Source organism: Serinus canaria, chromosome 23, assembly GCF_022539315.1.
Source record: "Serinus canaria isolate serCan28SL12 chromosome 23, serCan2020, whole genome shotgun sequence".
Lineage (NCBI taxonomy): Eukaryota > Metazoa > Chordata > Aves > Passeriformes > Fringillidae > Serinus > Serinus canaria.
The window spans coordinates 5,943,859-5,960,949 of NC_066336.1; the positions used below are offsets into that span (position 1 = coordinate 5,943,859).

At 50.6% G+C, this 17,091-nt stretch overlaps 1 protein-coding gene across 2 annotated transcripts in view; it reads left to right on the forward strand.

Moving 5' to 3' along the window:
- The window catches only part of ARID1A (AT-rich interaction domain 1A), a 54,172-nt gene that overhangs the window by 10,462 nt on the left and 26,619 nt on the right, over window positions 1-17,091 (forward strand). For both annotated transcript variants that reach the window (XM_050983293.1, XM_050983292.1), the window contains exons 2-4: window positions 11,598-11,810; window positions 12,432-12,887; window positions 13,948-14,061. In XM_050983293.1, the coding sequence (XP_050839250.1) occupies window positions 11,598-11,810; window positions 12,432-12,887; window positions 13,948-14,061 (783 nt within the window). The remainder of the gene's footprint in view (window positions 1-11,597; window positions 11,811-12,431; window positions 12,888-13,947; window positions 14,062-17,091) is intronic.

Here is a 17,091-nt window from a genome sequence, read left to right on the forward strand (position 1 = left end):
TAAAAACCCCCAAACTCCTTTACTTACTGTTCTGTGGGGCACTTGTGGTGATAGCAGTGCTTTGGATCTCCTGGGAAGGTCCTGGGGCAGCTGCTGCATACAGCACAGTTGAACATTATTTTTTTAAATATTATATGTGGATAACTGGACAGTGTTTTGAGAGGAGACATTTAAGTATCAAGTATGTCAGGGTCTTTCAGGTTATTGTGGCAGACCAGCGAGGCTTGAAGGAGGAGTTTTCCATGTTTTGGAAGCCTTTCCCTGGCTCTGCACCCTGCAGGTGGCAGAGGGGTGCTCTAAACCATAGCTCAGAATCCAGGTTAATGCCCTCACTGCTGGATCAGAATTTCTCTCTGGGCATGGGGTTACACCTTGAACAGTTCTCACAGGATCACAGCTTGGGAGGGACCTCTGGAGATGTCCCAGGCCAAGCCCTGCCCAGGCAGGGTCACCTGGAGCAGGTGGCACAGGGACACTGCCGGGTGGGTTTGGGATGTCCCCACAGAGGGGGACTCCAGCCCTCCCTGGGCAGCTGTTCCAGGGCTCTGCCACCCTCACAGAGAGTTCTTCCTCAGGTTGAGGTGGAACTTGTGTTTTATTTTATGGCCATGGCTCTTTGTCCCGTTCCTGTCACCACTGAGCAGAGTCTGGCACCAACCTCTTCAGGATTTTCTCTGGTTTAAGGAAAAAATCACCTTGATGGAAATGTGGTTTCCAGCAGCCTGTGGGCAGATTGTGGCTCCCTGGACCAGGGCACACTGCTGGGGAAGGGACTTTAGGGGAGGAAATGAGAGCGGTGGCATAAAACCCACCCTGACTCAGGTCATGCCTTGCAGAAGCAGGAAGCCTGACTGGCTGCTGTGCAGGAGACACTGACAGACCAATCCTACCCCAAATGATCCTGTCTGCCTGTACTTGAAAGATGTTTCTGAGACCCTTCCCTGTCCTTCCTGCTCCGTTCAATGGTGGCGTTGCAAAAGCTTCTTCCCACGTTAATTGTGATTGATTACCTTGCAATCTGGGACAAGATTTCCTTTGAAAAGCTATATGCTGATTTGGTGTCAGGAATTAAAATCAGATGAAGTGATTAGTGTTGTATGAAACATCCCAGAGCAATGGAGTGCTCCTTGGTTTTCAGCTGTGTTCTGGCCCTTAACCCTTCCCTGCCCTCTCCTTGGAGCGGGGTGCTAAATCTGCTGCCCCTGCTCAGGTGAATCAATCACTCAGCTGGGGTGCTGGGGAGCCAGGAGTAGTGCTGGGAGCCAGGAATATTCCTGGGAACCCGGGAGTAGTGCTGGGAGCCAGCAGAGGCAGGTGCCATGTGCTGCTGAGCCCCAGAGCAGGGATTTCCTGGCTGTAGTGAGGACTCTGAGCGTGCTGGTGCTGCTCCCACAGAGTGAGGGGCAGGAACTGAGGAGAGCTTTGTGTCTGATCACTCTGGAAATGGCAATCAACTGTTCAGAGGTGTCACTGCTGTCAAGGTGCAGTCATGGCTCATCTTCCTTTCCTCATACGAGTTGCCTTACACTTTCTTGTTATTCCTGTTCCTGGAACCAGTGGAGACTTTGCAGCGTTGGCTGTTCCTCCTGCCCCCATGGCATTGGCACGGTTGGCAATTCCTGTATCCTCTCCCCAGCTGCCAGCACACGCTCCTCTTAACTCGCTAAGCAACTCCCCACGTTGTTCATTCTGCCTGGAAAGAAATCTGGATTTTTCTGGATGGAAATTAAATAAAAGCCCAAGGACAGAAGCGAGTGTGGGGCAACAGAAGCAGGCTTCAAAAATTACTGTAAGCAAGGCCTGGTGGGCTTTTAAAAAAAAAAAACAGAAACAAAATTAGTATTTTTAAGTAACAAGGACCTTGTGTCACTCAGGATGTCTGTAGTGAACCTGAATCACAGCAGCCTTGGCTTGGTGAAGGCTCCAGGAGTGTCTTCCTGCTGTCTGGAGCTGCCTTGGCTGCAGCTCCAAGTTTCTTGCCCACGTAGACTTTCCATCTCCCCCAGCCTCCTCTTCCCCAGCAGCCCTGCTTTGCTGGATGCAAATAGCTCGTTTGGTGTAAATACTGGAGATTGGTTGTGGCTTTGCTGTAAAGTTACAGAGCCCATCCTCAGTAAATGCAGATGGTAACTTGTCATTACTGCAATTTTAAATATTTTTGGTTCCGTGGAACTGAAGTGGAGGCTTGAAGGTTGAATTTTAAGGCTAAAATAAGGGAAGACTCAATAAAATTCACAAATATAGAACCCAAATTTGTCAGCTGCTGTAATGACAAGGGAAATAACGTAACTTTTGTGTTTCCTATTAGCAAAACAAAGCTTTGCTACCTTGTTTCTGGTTAGATACCAAACACAGCGGGGTCAGGAGTGATGGGAGGGGGTTTGGGATTTACTGAGTTACTTCCTAACCGTGTGCTGACAGCTCCTGTACCCGAGGGATGTTTGAGGGACTCTTGGGGTAATCAGTAATGCTTATCCCGACCTCCTGGCTGGGCTGGGGCTGTGAGAGCAGCCTGGCCTCTGTCACCCCATCCCAGGGCCAGGGTGGTGGCCACTGTGGAGCCGTGAGCAGTGAGAGTGTGCTGGAGCACAGGGGGTTGTGCTGGCACAAACTGGGATTGCCTGTCTTCCCCAGATTCATCCCCAGCCTCAGATTTCTTGGATGATTTTGATCCTCCATAATGCACTTCTGAATGAGTTCAGCCATTCTGCAGGAGCAGGGGAGAGGCTGAGCCGTGCCTTGGAGCAGCTGCAGGCCCTGACACGCAGCTCCTGTGGAAGCTGTGGAAAAGATGGAGCTCTGGAGTGAGGCACCTCCAGGAGCTGCAGCTCGCCAAGGATCAGGGTGGCTATGTCCTCCTCCCTCGAGGTGCTGTGTGTGGTAGGAGAGGTGGGGCTGTGGGGACCTGGGGTTGTTCAGAGCCCTGAGCTGATCCCAGAGGCTCCCCAGGAATGCCCATCCCGGCGTGGGAAGGGGTCATGGGAGTCTGCCTGTCCAGTTCAGTCTGTTCAGCCACTGTTTATTCTGGTGTAAAATGAGATGAATTTGCAAAGTGATGAGATATTCAAATACAGATGGAGCTTTCAGACACACAAGTGGGTAGAAACCTGTGCTGCTGCATTTTACAGATGAAGATTTATCAGGAAAGTGTTCTTAGAAAGGGACCCAGGAGGCTGTGCTTGGAGGTGTCTTATCAACTCCAAAGCATGCACCAGCACCCTCAGATTTCTGTGCAGAAAAGGCTTTTAATGAATTGATAAAACTACCTTTATTCTAGAAAGCAAACTCCAGTGAGCCCTTGCGTTGGCTCTTCCTTCAGACCTCCAGTTTTGGGCACCATCCCTCGTGTTCAGTAGCAGAAGACATCTGCCCACGAGATCAGCAGGGCTTGTTTTAAAGGAAGCAGGGGTTACAGGGAGTTAGCTGGATGACTGAAGTCTGCCACAGGTTGCAGTGTCTGAATGTATTTACGGGGCATCTGGAGCCCTTTCAGTGCTGTTCGGAGCGAATATTTTGGGACTCCCTCGCTGGTGATGGGGAACAGCTGCTCTCGTGCTCCTTGGAGTGAAATCACTTAAGCAGTGGTGACACTGAGTGTAATTCTGCTCTTCCACCCTAGCCCTTCCTCCTCCTGTGTTTTATGGCTTGCTCTTGGCCCGGTCCCATAGCTGTGGTACAACACGAGCTCCTTCCAGGCGGGCTGGAGCGGCAGCGCTGCACTGAGACATTCTTGGTGACTTGCCTCCAGTTCATTAGAGCAGAAGTAGGAGGTTGGCTAAACTTAAAGCCTGATTTAATATTCAGGAAGGAAGTTTCTTTCCATCTTAAAAGGAGCAGCACCTCATTACAAGGATCACATGTTCCTTGGGATCATCTCCCATGGAGCTGGGGCGCAGTTTTCTTTACATCTTGGTGTTGCTTGGATTTTTGGGTGGAGTCAGCAGTGGCACTTGGGGAATCCTGGGGCGAGTTGCTTGAATAATGTGCTTGTAAAGTGAATTGAAGCCTGACAGTGAGGGATAGATAGCTTGTTACTTAGTTCTCTGGATAGTAGGAAATTGTATTTTAAATGTAAGTTGAAACTATAAATTGTATGGGGATCAGTCTGAATAACAAACTTCATCATCTGACCTCAGCTGCCTGGGAAATGCCTGAAATTTTCACTGGTCATCAGCTGTTGCACAGTAATCATAACTTTTGTTAATTTTGACTGCTTTAAATCAGCAAATGGTGTTTGTCAGAATGACCTGCCACAGTGTAAGTAGTTGAGGTGGAGGGACAGAGAATGAGTCCTCTGGCTGTTGTTAATTTTTGGGTGGTGGGAAATCCCTTGTGCTGCTCCCATGGGGATGTGCTGTGAGCCTGCAGGCAGGTCAGGTATCCGTGAGGAACCATCGTGGTGCTCGTGGCAAACTTGGCACCCTCCCACCCTCCAGTTTTTAATAAAATAAAAAATAACACAACTCTGCTGGTACTTGAGCATGAACACTGTGCTGCTGTTGGGTTGTTTCCAGTGAGGCTTTGAGGGGCCACTCTCATTTCACTTCCCACCACATCACCTTCTGCTGATTGACTTCTTTCAGGAATGAGATGTTCCATAATGATACATCCTGTAATCAAAACTCTGGTCAGTCTTAATCAATTAGAAGAATCTTAGTAAGAGCTGTGCTTTGGAAAGTCCTCTGAGATGTGTGGACTGGGCTCTTGCTGAGAAACGTTAATGGGTAATTACTGGATTGTGTTTAGCAGGGAGATACAGGTCACAGGATGGCTGCTGGGAGAAACTCACTCATCTTCCTTCCACTGGTGCAGCTCAGGATCTGGATTTACAGCAGATCTCCCCAAAGAAGGTGGTGTAATAAATGATCAAGGAGGGGTTAAACATTGAGCTGGGGAGATTTTAGGTTTGCAGGAGCTCCAGATAGAAGCAGGTGGCTGAAGTAATGCAGCAGGAGTCCTGTTGTTCTGCTGAGTTGGTGTCGTGAGCTTGTTCTGAGGTCGGGGTGTTAGCAGAGGTTTAGAGGAATAGAAAGTGTCTGGGGTCAAACTCTGACCTACTGGGAAAAGTCAGAAGAAAAACCAGGCTCTTTCTGGTTGTAGAACTGAAACTGTGGAGCAGAGGTCATTTGTTTTGACAGCCAAACTTTCATCTGCATTGGCCATTGATAATAAGATGATGATACATCACCTCCTGGTTATGTGTCCAAATCCAGGTTAGATGCTGGGATCTGTGGGGGCGAGGGAGGAGTTTTATTTTTCTGTAGCTTATGTAGAAATGGATTTGTCCTGCACGTTTCCAAGGGATGAGCATTTGTAACCCTGTACTGTATTCCAGAAGTCAGGTTTTGGCACTCCAGGCTTATGGGTGTGCGTCTGAGCATCCCAACTGCTTCCTGAAGGGAGTGGGGTTCCCAAAGGGATGGGGCTGCCCTGGGGGAAGGGAAGGAGAGTCCCTGGTGGGAGATGAGCAGGGCCAGCATGGGCTCACTGTCTGCCCTGTGTGTGCTGAGGGACTGAAGGAAGTTGGTGGATTTCTCAAGTTTAAAAAGGGAGGGGAAAAGCAAAAAAGGAACTGTGCATTTCTGCATATTCTCGGAGAAACAAGCTCCTTGTTGAAACTGTCCCAGTGAGGTGGTGGGTACACCTCCTGGAGTGTTTATTACTATGGGTTTTCTAGGTGTTTTCTTTTGGGGGCATCTTCATGTCCTGCTGGAGGATCTTTATTTTAACCTCAGCTTCCCCTGAGCCTCTTCTGTGCCCCTTTAAAAGCAGACCTCCATGGGAAGAGAGGCATCGGAGCATGACCCGGGCTATAAAAGGCAGCGAGTTCAGGCCGGGGTGTTGACCTCAGCACAGCCAGTTGCACCTTAAATAGAGCAGATGAAAGAGTTCCCCACTGCAAGGTGAGCTGTGTTTGCTCCCGAATGAGGACGGTTGTTGGTTTGTGATCATTCCTCCGGTTGTGGGGGAGTTGGAGTAGCCTTTGGGGGGGATTTTGGAAGGCACAGATGGGTATGAGGCTGTCTGATGTGCAAACACGAATGACGAGCTCAAACTGGGGTTTGCTGGAGCCTCCTGTGTTGTCCCTTGGGTGCTGTTGTGTCCCTGTCCCCATTAGTCCTGTTTGGTGATGCTGTGGATCAGCCGTGGTTGTGTTGTCGCAGGAGAGGATCTGCTGCTCTCAGCTGTGGAATCACCACAGCCTGGCTGGTTTTGGTGGATGCCCAGGGCTTGGTGCCAGCTCTGGGCAATGCCTCCCCGTTGTTCATGAGCCCTGTGCTTTGTGAGCTGGCACCATCACACGGGAAATGGGGTTTGTCTTGCTCAGGCCTTGGTGCTGCAGCAGCAGAACTCTCACAGTGCCCTTGGAACGTGGAAAAGAGGCTGGGGTTGGAGGGTTTAGGACGGGGCTTTAAAGGTGGGAGGTCGAATCCCTCATCCCTCTTCTGCAAGACCCACTTGCTTCACTCCAGTGAGATCCCCTGGGGAGGTGAGCAGTTTGTCCCAGAGCCCGGGGGATGTGTTCGCCATCCCTGGTGCTGCTCAGCATCGTCTCAGCCTGGCCACTTCCACCTCGCTCCAGTGACCCCCGTTCTGCGGCCAGGCTGGGGTGGCCAGGGAGCAGCTGGCACCTCCCTGTGGGTTCTGCAGGCTCCTCTTTGTACCAGCGCTGAGCAGCCAGACAATGGCTGGTGCTGCCGGGGTCCTCCCCATCTGTTCGCGGCCCTTGCTGGGATTCCCGGCGCGGGTCCAAGCCCTCGCAGGCAGCGCTCGGTGGCCGGGGATTCCGAGCTCAACCTTCCTGGCAGCAGTGGCGTGGCTTTGCTTTTATGCAGATTAGCCATGTGCTTCTCACTTGAAGGCGTTCCACAGGAAAAGACGTTTCCTGTGTTTGGTTCTGGGTGGGCGGCTCCGGCTCGGGGCTGAGCTGGGCTTGGGGAGGGATTACGGAGAGCGGCCCCCCCGTCCCCTCCACCTCCAGCTACGTCACCACAACACAACCACACGCGCTCATACTGTTGGTGTCATTCATTCAGTGCCAAGATTGCTTTAAAAAATTCCCTTGGCCCCAGTTCAAACAGGAGTACAGCTGGGATGTGTTAGATTTTAGGCAGTCTGCCCTCAATTTGAGATGAGTTATAAATAGCAGTGCCGACTTCCTTAACTACCACTCTCCGAGGTAAAATGCAGGTTAATGACTGTGGGAATCAATTAGGGCTTCTCTCGGTTAAACAGCCAGGAATGCTTTTTATTATTTTTTTATCTCAAATAACGGACAACAAAGCTGGTCAGGAAAAGATTTCAAAGCCAAGGTGGGAGCTGAGGGCTTTTCTCTTATTTTTTCAGCCTTCTTGTTTTTTTGAGGGGGTCAGGGGGGGCAGCTGAAGAAACCAGTTGCGGCCAACACCCATGTTTGCCAATAATTGAATGACGCTGATTTGAAAGTGGAGAGTTCAGTAAATCACTCTCCTTCTTTTTCTTGCTCTGGCCCAATAAAATACTAATATGTAATAAGGTAATGGGGAAAGTTAGAATTCCATTTTTCTGTACAGCTGTGGAGAGTTTGGCTCTTGCTTCCCAAGTGGGATTTGCCTCTTCCCTTTACTTGCTTTCCTGACAGGACCAATAGCATGTTCTCTCCAATTTAACCAAGCTATTCATTCAAGAGGCCAAATTTCACTTCCACCGGACAAAATCAGAAAAGAATTGTTCATGGAATCCTCTTGTCTGCTTCAAGCTTTTTTTGTTTCTTAGGAAAAACCCTGGTGTTGTTTGGAAGAAGAGCTGGTTTCACTGCACTGCCTCATTGTAGGGGCCTGACACCCTTCACATCACACAGAGTGATTTGAAGAGCTTTTGAACTCGGCAATTTCAAGCTCACTCTGGGCTTGCTGTTACAAACTCTTAGCCTAGAAATATCTTAAATTACCCCAAAAGCTCTGCAGTTTCTCTAGAGCAGGGGCTTACGGTCACTCTCTTTACTCACCAAAGCACACAGCTTTGTTTTTGGGAGTTTGGCTGGTGGCAGGACAATGTTTTGTGAGTTTTGGTACTTACTGGTGTTGCACAACAGCAGAGATAGTGGGATTGAGGGAGAATAGAAGCAATTTCTATGAATGCAGGGAGGTGTAAGCAGGGGGTCTGGACTTCAGTGATCAAGGAGCAACACTTTCTCTCAATTATGTCTCTCTGTGGCAGGGCCTTTGCTTTTGAAGTGTAATCACAGTAATCTACTCCTGTGGTTTCCTATTGAAAGGATTTCCCATGTATCAGCCCAGAGAAGAATTTCCAGCCTTTTGCAGTCAGGGTTTGGTATTTCCCTATTTACCCTGCCTATCTCTGTGACAGGCTGTGCAGAGGGGCTGTGCAGCCTCTGCTGCTCCCAGCACCCCACACGAGCCCTTGGATCAATCCCTGCATTCCAGCTTGGTCCTCTTCTTGAGGCATGTAGAGTTAAACTCTCTAACAGGGTTTTGGGGCAGCAGGTTCAAGGAAGCTTCCTGATGGCTGACTCTGAGCCAGAGCAGCAATACCAGGTCCAGAGCAGTTAGAGCCCCATCAGTGACAGAGATGTGTGTGATATTCTGAATTAATGGGATATTTTGAAGGAAGAAACAACACATGGCAGCATCTGAGATGTACAGGGCAACCCTGGGGAGCACGAATTAGCCTTGCTATGAGTCAGGAGCGTGTGTATGAAATAGTTCCTTCATTAGGGATTAATTGGCATTTACATTCCTCCTGGTGATAGAATTTTATCCATAAGGGCTGCAACCTAGATGCTCTTGGTGTTTGTTTTTAGCACCCTCTCTGTGCCAGGGCCTGGTGGAAGGGTGGCAGCTTGAGGCACGTCGTGTCCTCCTACGCTGAGCAGCCAAGGTGACGACTTGGTCACATCCTGGAAAGATGTTTGGGGTTTGTGTTTTGGGTTTGTTCTTTTCTCTCTCTCTCTCTCTCCTTTTGCCTTTTTTTTTTTTTTTTTATGTCTGCATAAACGCTTGCAAATGTTTCTTGGAAGTTTTTTTAGGGGTTGTCATGCTTCCTGTAGGAGTCATGGAAAAGGGAATCTTCACCTTGTTTTCTCCTCCCTGAAGAGATGGTTGGTCTTGTGGGTGACCACAGACAAGACAATCAGTGCAGGGCTGGCAGCATGTGGTGTGAGTGTATTTAGGGAAAAAAAAAGTTAAAAAAACCCAGAAAAGAATGTAGCCCTTGGTAGAGGGCTGCAGAGGTGAGTTACAACCAGGAGGAAGCACGTAGCAAATGGAAAAGATGTTGAAATACTTAGTCAGTAACCCTAAAGTTGCACTTTGTCAGGTGGAAGGAAGGATGTGAGTGCTTGGGGGTGGTGAGAGCAGGCTGAAGTCAAAAGCCAGGGGCTAGGAAAGCTCCTGGTGGCCCCGTTTTTACATACCAAAGGAGATAATGTGGGCAGGGAGAAGATGTCAGTAATGCAAGGGGATACCCACAAGGCAAGGCTTGGGAAGCACCAGGGACAATTGCTGAGAAGATGTAAACACAATTTGCATCTTTTAAGGTGTATGGGAGCTCCACATGGGTGCTCCATTCAGGACTGAGGCCCTGCAGCTCTGAGGGCTCCACCAGAGCCTTCAAAGATCTCTTTTTTCTGCCCCATGAATGGAAGCTCCTTTTCCCAGCTGGCACAGACCCTGTGTGGGTGCCTGGCATTCCCGGGGCAGGGACCTGGGGCTGCCTTGGGGGCTGCAGCCTCTGCCCTTGTCACTCCCCAGCAGCAGCATCTGTGAGAACTTGGACATAAAACATGGAATAAAACTTGTTCAGGGTTGGTTTGGTGTCAGAATGGACGAGAATGGGAACAGCCAGCACAGCTGAGCATGGGAGGGCATCCAAAATCTGCCTCTGCAGGGAGAGTCACTGCAGGGCCCTGCACTGGCTGGGGGCAGCTTCCACAGGGTGGCAAAGGCTGTGCTCACAGAGGGTCTGGCTTTCCCGAGCCTGCCAGAGCTCCAGGAGCCACTGGGAAACGCTCTCAGGCCCAGGATGTCACTCTGGGGGTGTCCTGTGCAGGGCTGAGTTGGATCCTTTGGGTCCATGGTGCCCTGAGCTGGGGCTGCACAGAGCACCCGGACTCTGCTCTCCATCCATTTGTGCCATATTGACCCCTGTGGCTGTGAGAGCCCAGTTCCTCTCGAGCCAGCAGCCTTTCCCTTCCCCAGCAGTGGGGCTTTTCCTGCCATCCCCCTCAGAGCCAGCCCCACGAGCTGCCCGTGGTGTCCCTGTGCTCGCTGCTGGCTGGGGCTGAGCCTCCCTGGCAGCCACCCTGCGCTGACAGCTGGGCACACAAATGTGTGCTGGGGCTCCAAGCTGTGCTGGCTGCTGGGGAAGGCTTCTCTCCAGTGCAGCATGCTGCAAGGACTTCCCTTCTCCCCGAGAGGGGGATTCTGCAAACAGCAGTGAAATCCTGCTCTGGTCTCCAGCGTTCCTTGGGGTTTCCAGCCTGAGCTGTGTGAGATGTTGGCTTGTGCAGACCTGTAGGGCCACTCCTCAAGCACCTGAGCTCAGCCAGAGAGGGTGGATCTGTACAAACATCACCCCGGGGCTGGTGGCAGGAAGGGATGGTGTAATAGAGCCCATTGTCATGGTGATCTGTGGAAAACATCTAATTGGGATTAGTTAGGTCACCAGGAGCTCAGGGAAGGATTCCCATTCAGCCCAAGGAATGGGGGTTAAGGACTGTGCTGGGATTCATTTAGAGGTCACCATGCCAGAACAGCCCTTGCTTTAGTGGGGAATAGCTGCCAAGGTGAAAAAGCCCTGGTTTGAGGTCTATAGTGTTTTCAGGAAATCCAATTGACTGTTCCTAAATCTTGGCTCCAGGCAGAGGTAGCACAGATGAAGTCCAAGGAAAGTTGCATTTCTTCACTCATTGTCTCTGCTCTAAAGCTCAGGGACCTGGCTTTCAAGGCTGACAAAGCTTTTTATATGCATCTGTATAAATTTGATTTAGGAACTCTTTATTCTCCAAAAGGCAGCAGACACAAAGCACATGTAAAAAAAAAAAATTCAAAAATGAAACTGCAGTCCTGAGGACTGTGGATGTCAGCAGCACTGCCCAGTGTTACTACACCAATGTGCATTAATTGAAATGCATAAGTGTAAATTAACAGCCTGTAGTGTTTTGGGAGACCTTGTTATACGTGAAAGAAGCAGCGTTTCTTGTGAATATTTAAATTTTCAGCCTAAATTTAACTTGTTGTGGAATATCTGGACATTAAACTACTACCTACAATGGGGAAAAGCCACTCTACGCTGATAATTGATTTTTCTTGGTGATCCTTCCCCCCCTTCTTCCCTGTCTTGCCACGGGAGAGGTGTCAGCATTAAATGACTTCTCACTGGGCTTGTTCTTGGTGGAGTGGTGGGTTTGGGAGGGCAGCAGGACTCCTGCTGGAATTCCAAATGTAGCTTTGGGCTTTAGCCCCTGGGAGGAGGCAGACGAGCTTCTCCTTGGCGCCGAATTGCCGTGTCTCTCTGGGGTTTTTGGGGAGTTGTGATGTTTGAAGGGGCAGTTGCTGTGTCTGGATGTGCCTGACGTGTCCCGCGTTGCCTTGCAGCCGGCGAGCCCGATGGATCAGATGGGGAAGATGAGGCCGCAGCCCTACGGAGGGAACAACCCCTACACGCAGCAGGCGGGGCCGCAGGCGGGGCCGCAGCAGGGCCACGGCTACCCCGGGCAGCCCTACGGGCCCCAGGCCCCCCAGAGATACCCCATGGCCATGCAGAGCAGGACGCAGAGCGCCATGGGCAGCATCTCCTATGCACAGCAGGTACAGCTCCCCGAGCCTGGCACGCGCAGCTGGGCAGGCAGAGACACAGCCTGGGCTCTTTGGGGAAAATGGCTTTTCTCCAGGCTGGCTTCTGTGCCACACCTGCATCCAGGTGGGATCCATAGCCTGGGGAATCCCTGTCTCCAAGAGAGGCGGTGGCAGAGCAGTGAATCCAGCAAGGGAAAAATAAATAGCAGGGGAGGGAGATCCTCTTTCTGCTGTGCTGTGTTAGAGACACAGCTGTTCTTTGCACAAGAAATGACTCCAGGTCAGTTTTGGCTCATTACATGATCCAAGTGGCGCCTGCTGGACTGTTTGCAGGATTCAAAAGGCAATTAGTTTTTTTTTTTTTAATGTTTGGAGCAAGCAGTCTTTCCTTTCAATGTTACTTTTGCTGAAGGGTGGTCAGATAGGGATCCCTAAAATGACTGGTAGAACTTGGTTACTGCCAAGAATAATGTCACACGCATGAGTGACTTGTGCTGTTTTCTGGGAAGTATCTAGGTAGTGGCAATTCCAGTGCATGTACTGCTCTGAATTTCTGCTTCTGGAGCAGAATCTGTGTGTGTGTGTGTGAGAAACACCCTTGTGACTGGTGCACCTCCATCTCTCCCCGTGCAGATGCCTCCGTACGGGCAGCAGGGCCCCAGCGCGTACGGGCAGCAGAGCCAGAGCCCCTACTACAACCAGCAGAGCCCTCACCCGCAGCAGCAGCAGCAGCAGCAGCCTCCCTACTCGCAGCAGCAGCAGCAGCAGCCCGCTCACTCGCAGCCCTCGTACCAGCAGCAGCAGCAGCAGGCGCAGCCCCCGGCCCCGGCGCAGCCCGCGTACTCGCAGCCGCCGGCGCAGCCGCCCCATCAGCAGCCCCCCAGCCCGTACCCGCAGCAGGCGGCCCCGCAGCACCCCCAGGGCCAGCCCCCCTACTCCCAGCAGCAGTCCCAGTCGCCGTACCAGCAGCAGCAGGCGCAGCAGCCCGCGGCCCCCGCGGGGCTGGCCCAGCCCTCCTCGTCGTACCCGCCGGCGCAGCCGCCGCAGCAGCCCTCGGCCTACGCCCAGCAACGCTTCCCCCCGCCTCAGGTAGGCTGTCCCTGCTCTGCCCCTGCTCCAGGGCACTCTGGGACAGCGTGGGGCAAAGCTCCTGGTCTGTGCCTTAGAACTGGTTAGTTACGCACAGAGAACTGGTTAGTTACACACAGAGAACTGGGTGGCACAACGTGGGCAAAGCTCCTGTTCTGTGTGTTAGAACTGGTTAGTTGCACACAGAGAACTGGTTAGTTGCACACAGAGAACTGGTTAGTTACACACAGAGAACTGGGTGGCACCAAATGGGGCAAACCTCCTGTTCTGTGTGTTAGAACTGGTTAGTTACACACAGAGAACTGGGTGGCACCACATGGGCAAACCTCCTGTTCTGTGTGTTAGAACTGGTTAGTTGCACACAGAGAACTGGTTAGTTGCACACAGAGAACTGGTTAGTTACACACAGAGAACTGGGTAGCACAAAATGGGGGAAACCTTCTGTTCTGTGTGTTAGAACTGGTTAGTTACGCACAGAGAACTGGGTGGCACAACGTGGGCAAAGCTCCTGTTCTGTGTGTTAGAACTGGTTAGTTACACACAGAGAACTGGTTAGTTACACACAGAGAACTGGGTGGCACAGCATGAGCAAACCTGGTGCCTTCTCCTGGTGGCTCACAAAGGTGGTAACCAGCAAAAGCAAAACCTGCCTTTGGGGAGGAGAAACAAAGCTTGGGACCTTTCAGCAAACACTGCAGTGCATCCAGAGCAGCCCTTGAGAAGTGGAAGGGTTTAGTTGACTTGCCTTGTTTGTGTGAAGAGGGTGAGATGGTGAAGGTGAGGAAGCAGAGGGGCAGATCCAGGGCAGGCTGTGGCAGAGTCAGTGATGAGGGAAAGCTGGGGATGGCTGTTCTGGCATGGCCCTGGACCTGTGCTCCCAGCTCTGAGCACTGTCTGCATGTGCTGGCTTCCAGTGCTGGCTCTCACCTCCTGTTTTGGGCAAATGTCACCAAGGGGACATAAATCTGTCACAAAGTGAGAATATCCCAGAGTGATTCCAGCAGAGGCTTCATTGTATTCCCATCTGTGACTGGTTTGTGTGTGTTGGTTGATGTTTCAGGAGTTATCTCAAGACTCGTTTGGGTCCCAGGCATCCTCTGCTCCCTCAATGGCTTCCAGTAAAGGGCAAGAAGAGATGAACTTGAATCTTCAGTCCAGACCTTCCAGCCTGCCGGTGAGTGGGGCCTGGCCCCAGGGCAATCAGCAGCACAGCAGGAAAACGAGCACTGGGCCTGTTCCACGTGGAAATGGGAGCTGTGGAGGCTGCCTGTGCCTTTTACTAAGTCATTAGCTTCTGGCTTCCCACTGGAGGGTGAATGTAATTTACAAAAGTAATGGATTTGAGAGGGAAGTTTAACCGTGAGTGCTCTGGCCTGCAGGTGCTGCCTGAAGCAGTTCATTCTGTGAGCTCTGTGTGCAGTGTCTGAAGTACCTGACTGCTGTCAGACTTCCAGGGAAAATCCTCATTTTTACCCTATTTTCCTGCTCCTTGGCCCACTGTGGCACTGGTGGCTGGCACTGGAGCATCAGTGGACTTCTCTGGTCCAGTCTGACTGAACAGCTGGTGAAAAAGACAAATTCATTGGTATCTGGAGTGAGAAAGATCAGTCCCATGCAGCTCCTTCCTTGGCAGATGGAGAATTGTATTTTCTTTGGCATCCTAGAACTGAATGTGCAGTGACCAGTTGGGGATGAGGTTAGTGCCCAGTGTTCCAGCAGGTTTTGGGCCAGAGTAGTTTAATTTTGTGTTAAAACATCCAGAAAACAGAGAAGGGTTGAAGGTTTAGGTTAGCTTGCCCAAGTTGTTCTGTGCCTCTGGCTTGGAAGAAAAGTTTGGAGCTGCTGAGTTCCAATTTTGCTGGTAACTTTTGTTCTAAGCAGTAGGAAATGAGTGAGGTTTTATTTTTTTCTTTAGCCACTGGCTAAGTCAGTGCTGGGAGCTGCAGCTGGATTGGCCAGAGGAGTGAGCTGTGTGTAGAACTGAGTTATTTTTGCTCCCAGCAACGAGAACAGCTTTGTTACCAGCCCCTTGAAATAATGCCCTCGGATGGTGGGTACAAATTGTCACCCAAAATATGAAGTGATTCTAGTTCTGACCACCTAATGGGAGTAGTTGTGGGTTGTTGCTTTTTCTTCCCTTTTTTTCTTTTTTTTTTTTTCCCTTTTGGACCCTGATTACAAAGATTTAATTTGTTCTGAGGCCTGGGGGAAAAAAAATCTTTTTAAATAGCATGTTTCTTTCCACTCTGCCTCTCCACAAGTTCTTCCATGTGACCCATCTTCTGGCGAGGAGCACAGGAGAAGTGAAGCCACTGAAGTAATTGAAGGAATTGCTGTAGCTCAGAACGGTGGGAAGTCCTTTCAGAGGCACTGCTGATGGAGCCTTCCTGGATCCCACTGATCCCTCTGGCTTGGATTATAGGAATTAGGAACCAGGCTTTGCAGAAGTGGCTCCTTCTCAGCACCAAGTGGGAGTTTGTGCTATACCTTGTGGTTAAATATATTTGGCCCTTTTCAAGTTGTCCCTTCTCCTGAGTAGTCTAAGAAAAGAAATCCATCCCAGCTGCAAGAGTGGAGGAACCTAGAAACAAGGGAATATCTGGTTTTCCTGGCTTTACCACCAAATAATTTGCATTTAAGAAATCAAGCAGTCTTTAGCTTACCCAGCCCTGGTGTATTTTTGGCCTTTCTCTTCCTTAGTAGGCAAAAAATTTAAAAAAGGGGAGATTCAGAGACTCACTTGTACCTGTTTCATAATTCTTTGGGATCCTGTAGGACAAGAACAGCACCAGCTGGGAAGGGCTTCAGACAGGGATGCTGTGGGGTGTTGGAAGGCATCTCTGGGATGCTGGCAGCCAAATCCTTCTTTCAGTTTGCAGTGATCAATCTCCTGCACAGACTTTGGCCTGGGGATGCTCAGGAACACAAGATCTCCATGGAAGGGCACTATCAATTTCTTTTTATCTTCCTGATATTGCTCAGTCTGTCTAGTTGAGAAAGTTTTATCCTGCTCAGGAGGATTCCCAGATCCCTGTTTTGCCATTATGGATGACTTAGAAGAGCAGAGTTTGTTTGTGGGCTTTTAATTTTATTACAGAGTCCTGAGCCCTTCCCCAGGCCTGGTGGGTGCTGTGGAAAAGCTCACTGGGCATCCTGGAACTGGGGCAAATCATGCCATGCATCATCTTTAATTAAACACAGAGCAGGCCAGCAGGAGCAGGAGGTTCCTGCTTTTTAGGTTCTTGGGAAGTGTTGAATTTGTGTGCCCAGTGCCTTTACAGGTCCTTGGCCTTTGCACATGGATGCTGTGCACTAGTGTTCATGTTGGAATTGTGAGTAATGAAGGGCAATATTCCTTTGGCTGGAGGGGCTGGTCTCCTGGCAGGGACATTGCCAGGTTGTTCAGCTCCTGTGGCTGTTCTGGGATCTGCCTGAGGAATGTCCTTGGATCCTTCTGGGTGGGGCCTTCAGGATGCCTTCCCAGTCTGATGGTTGTGTCATTAACTAAACTTTCTCCCTGGTGCCTTTTAAAGAGCCCTACCTCCCTGTGAGGGTCCTGGCTGCTCTCCCTTCCTGTGGCAGGCAGGCTGAGGAATTTCTCTGTAAAATTCTCTCCTTCCCCAGGGAGTCTCCATCAGGATTGCAGCCAAACTAAACTTAGATTGCAATTGCACAGGAGAAGTGGAGTGGAGTATTTTGTGTCTGGGTGTAATAGAGGAATAGTAATCCTTGGGATAGATCTGTTTCTCCCAGGAGATTCCCTAGTTTCTTCTCCTTAGCAAAAAAATTCTTCCTGGAGAGTTGTATCCAGTTTATTCAGTGCTAGCTTGGGCTGTTGAGTCTTGGATTTTCAGGCTGAAGGAGTCACCCCTTTCCAGGTAAAAACTTCCTTTGTGTAGCCTTGGAAGCTGCTGGTAGCAGCTGTGGGGAAGCAGGCTGGTGCTGGGACATCCATTTGGGTTTGGGTTGCAGATCAGCTCTTGGGGGTTCTGGGCTTGCTGGGAGGGATTTTCTCTCATTATGGGACATGGGACAGGTGTTACCTTGCCCCAGTCTCTGTCTCATGGGCTGCCTTGAAGGAGTTCCTGATGTCTTTAGGAGGATGTGGAGCATGGGGCAGGGGCTCCAGCAGGCTGTTCATCCCTTCCCAGCCACAGAAGTTCCATCTCTGGTGTTTGAGCTCCCAGGTTGGCCCCAAAAGCCA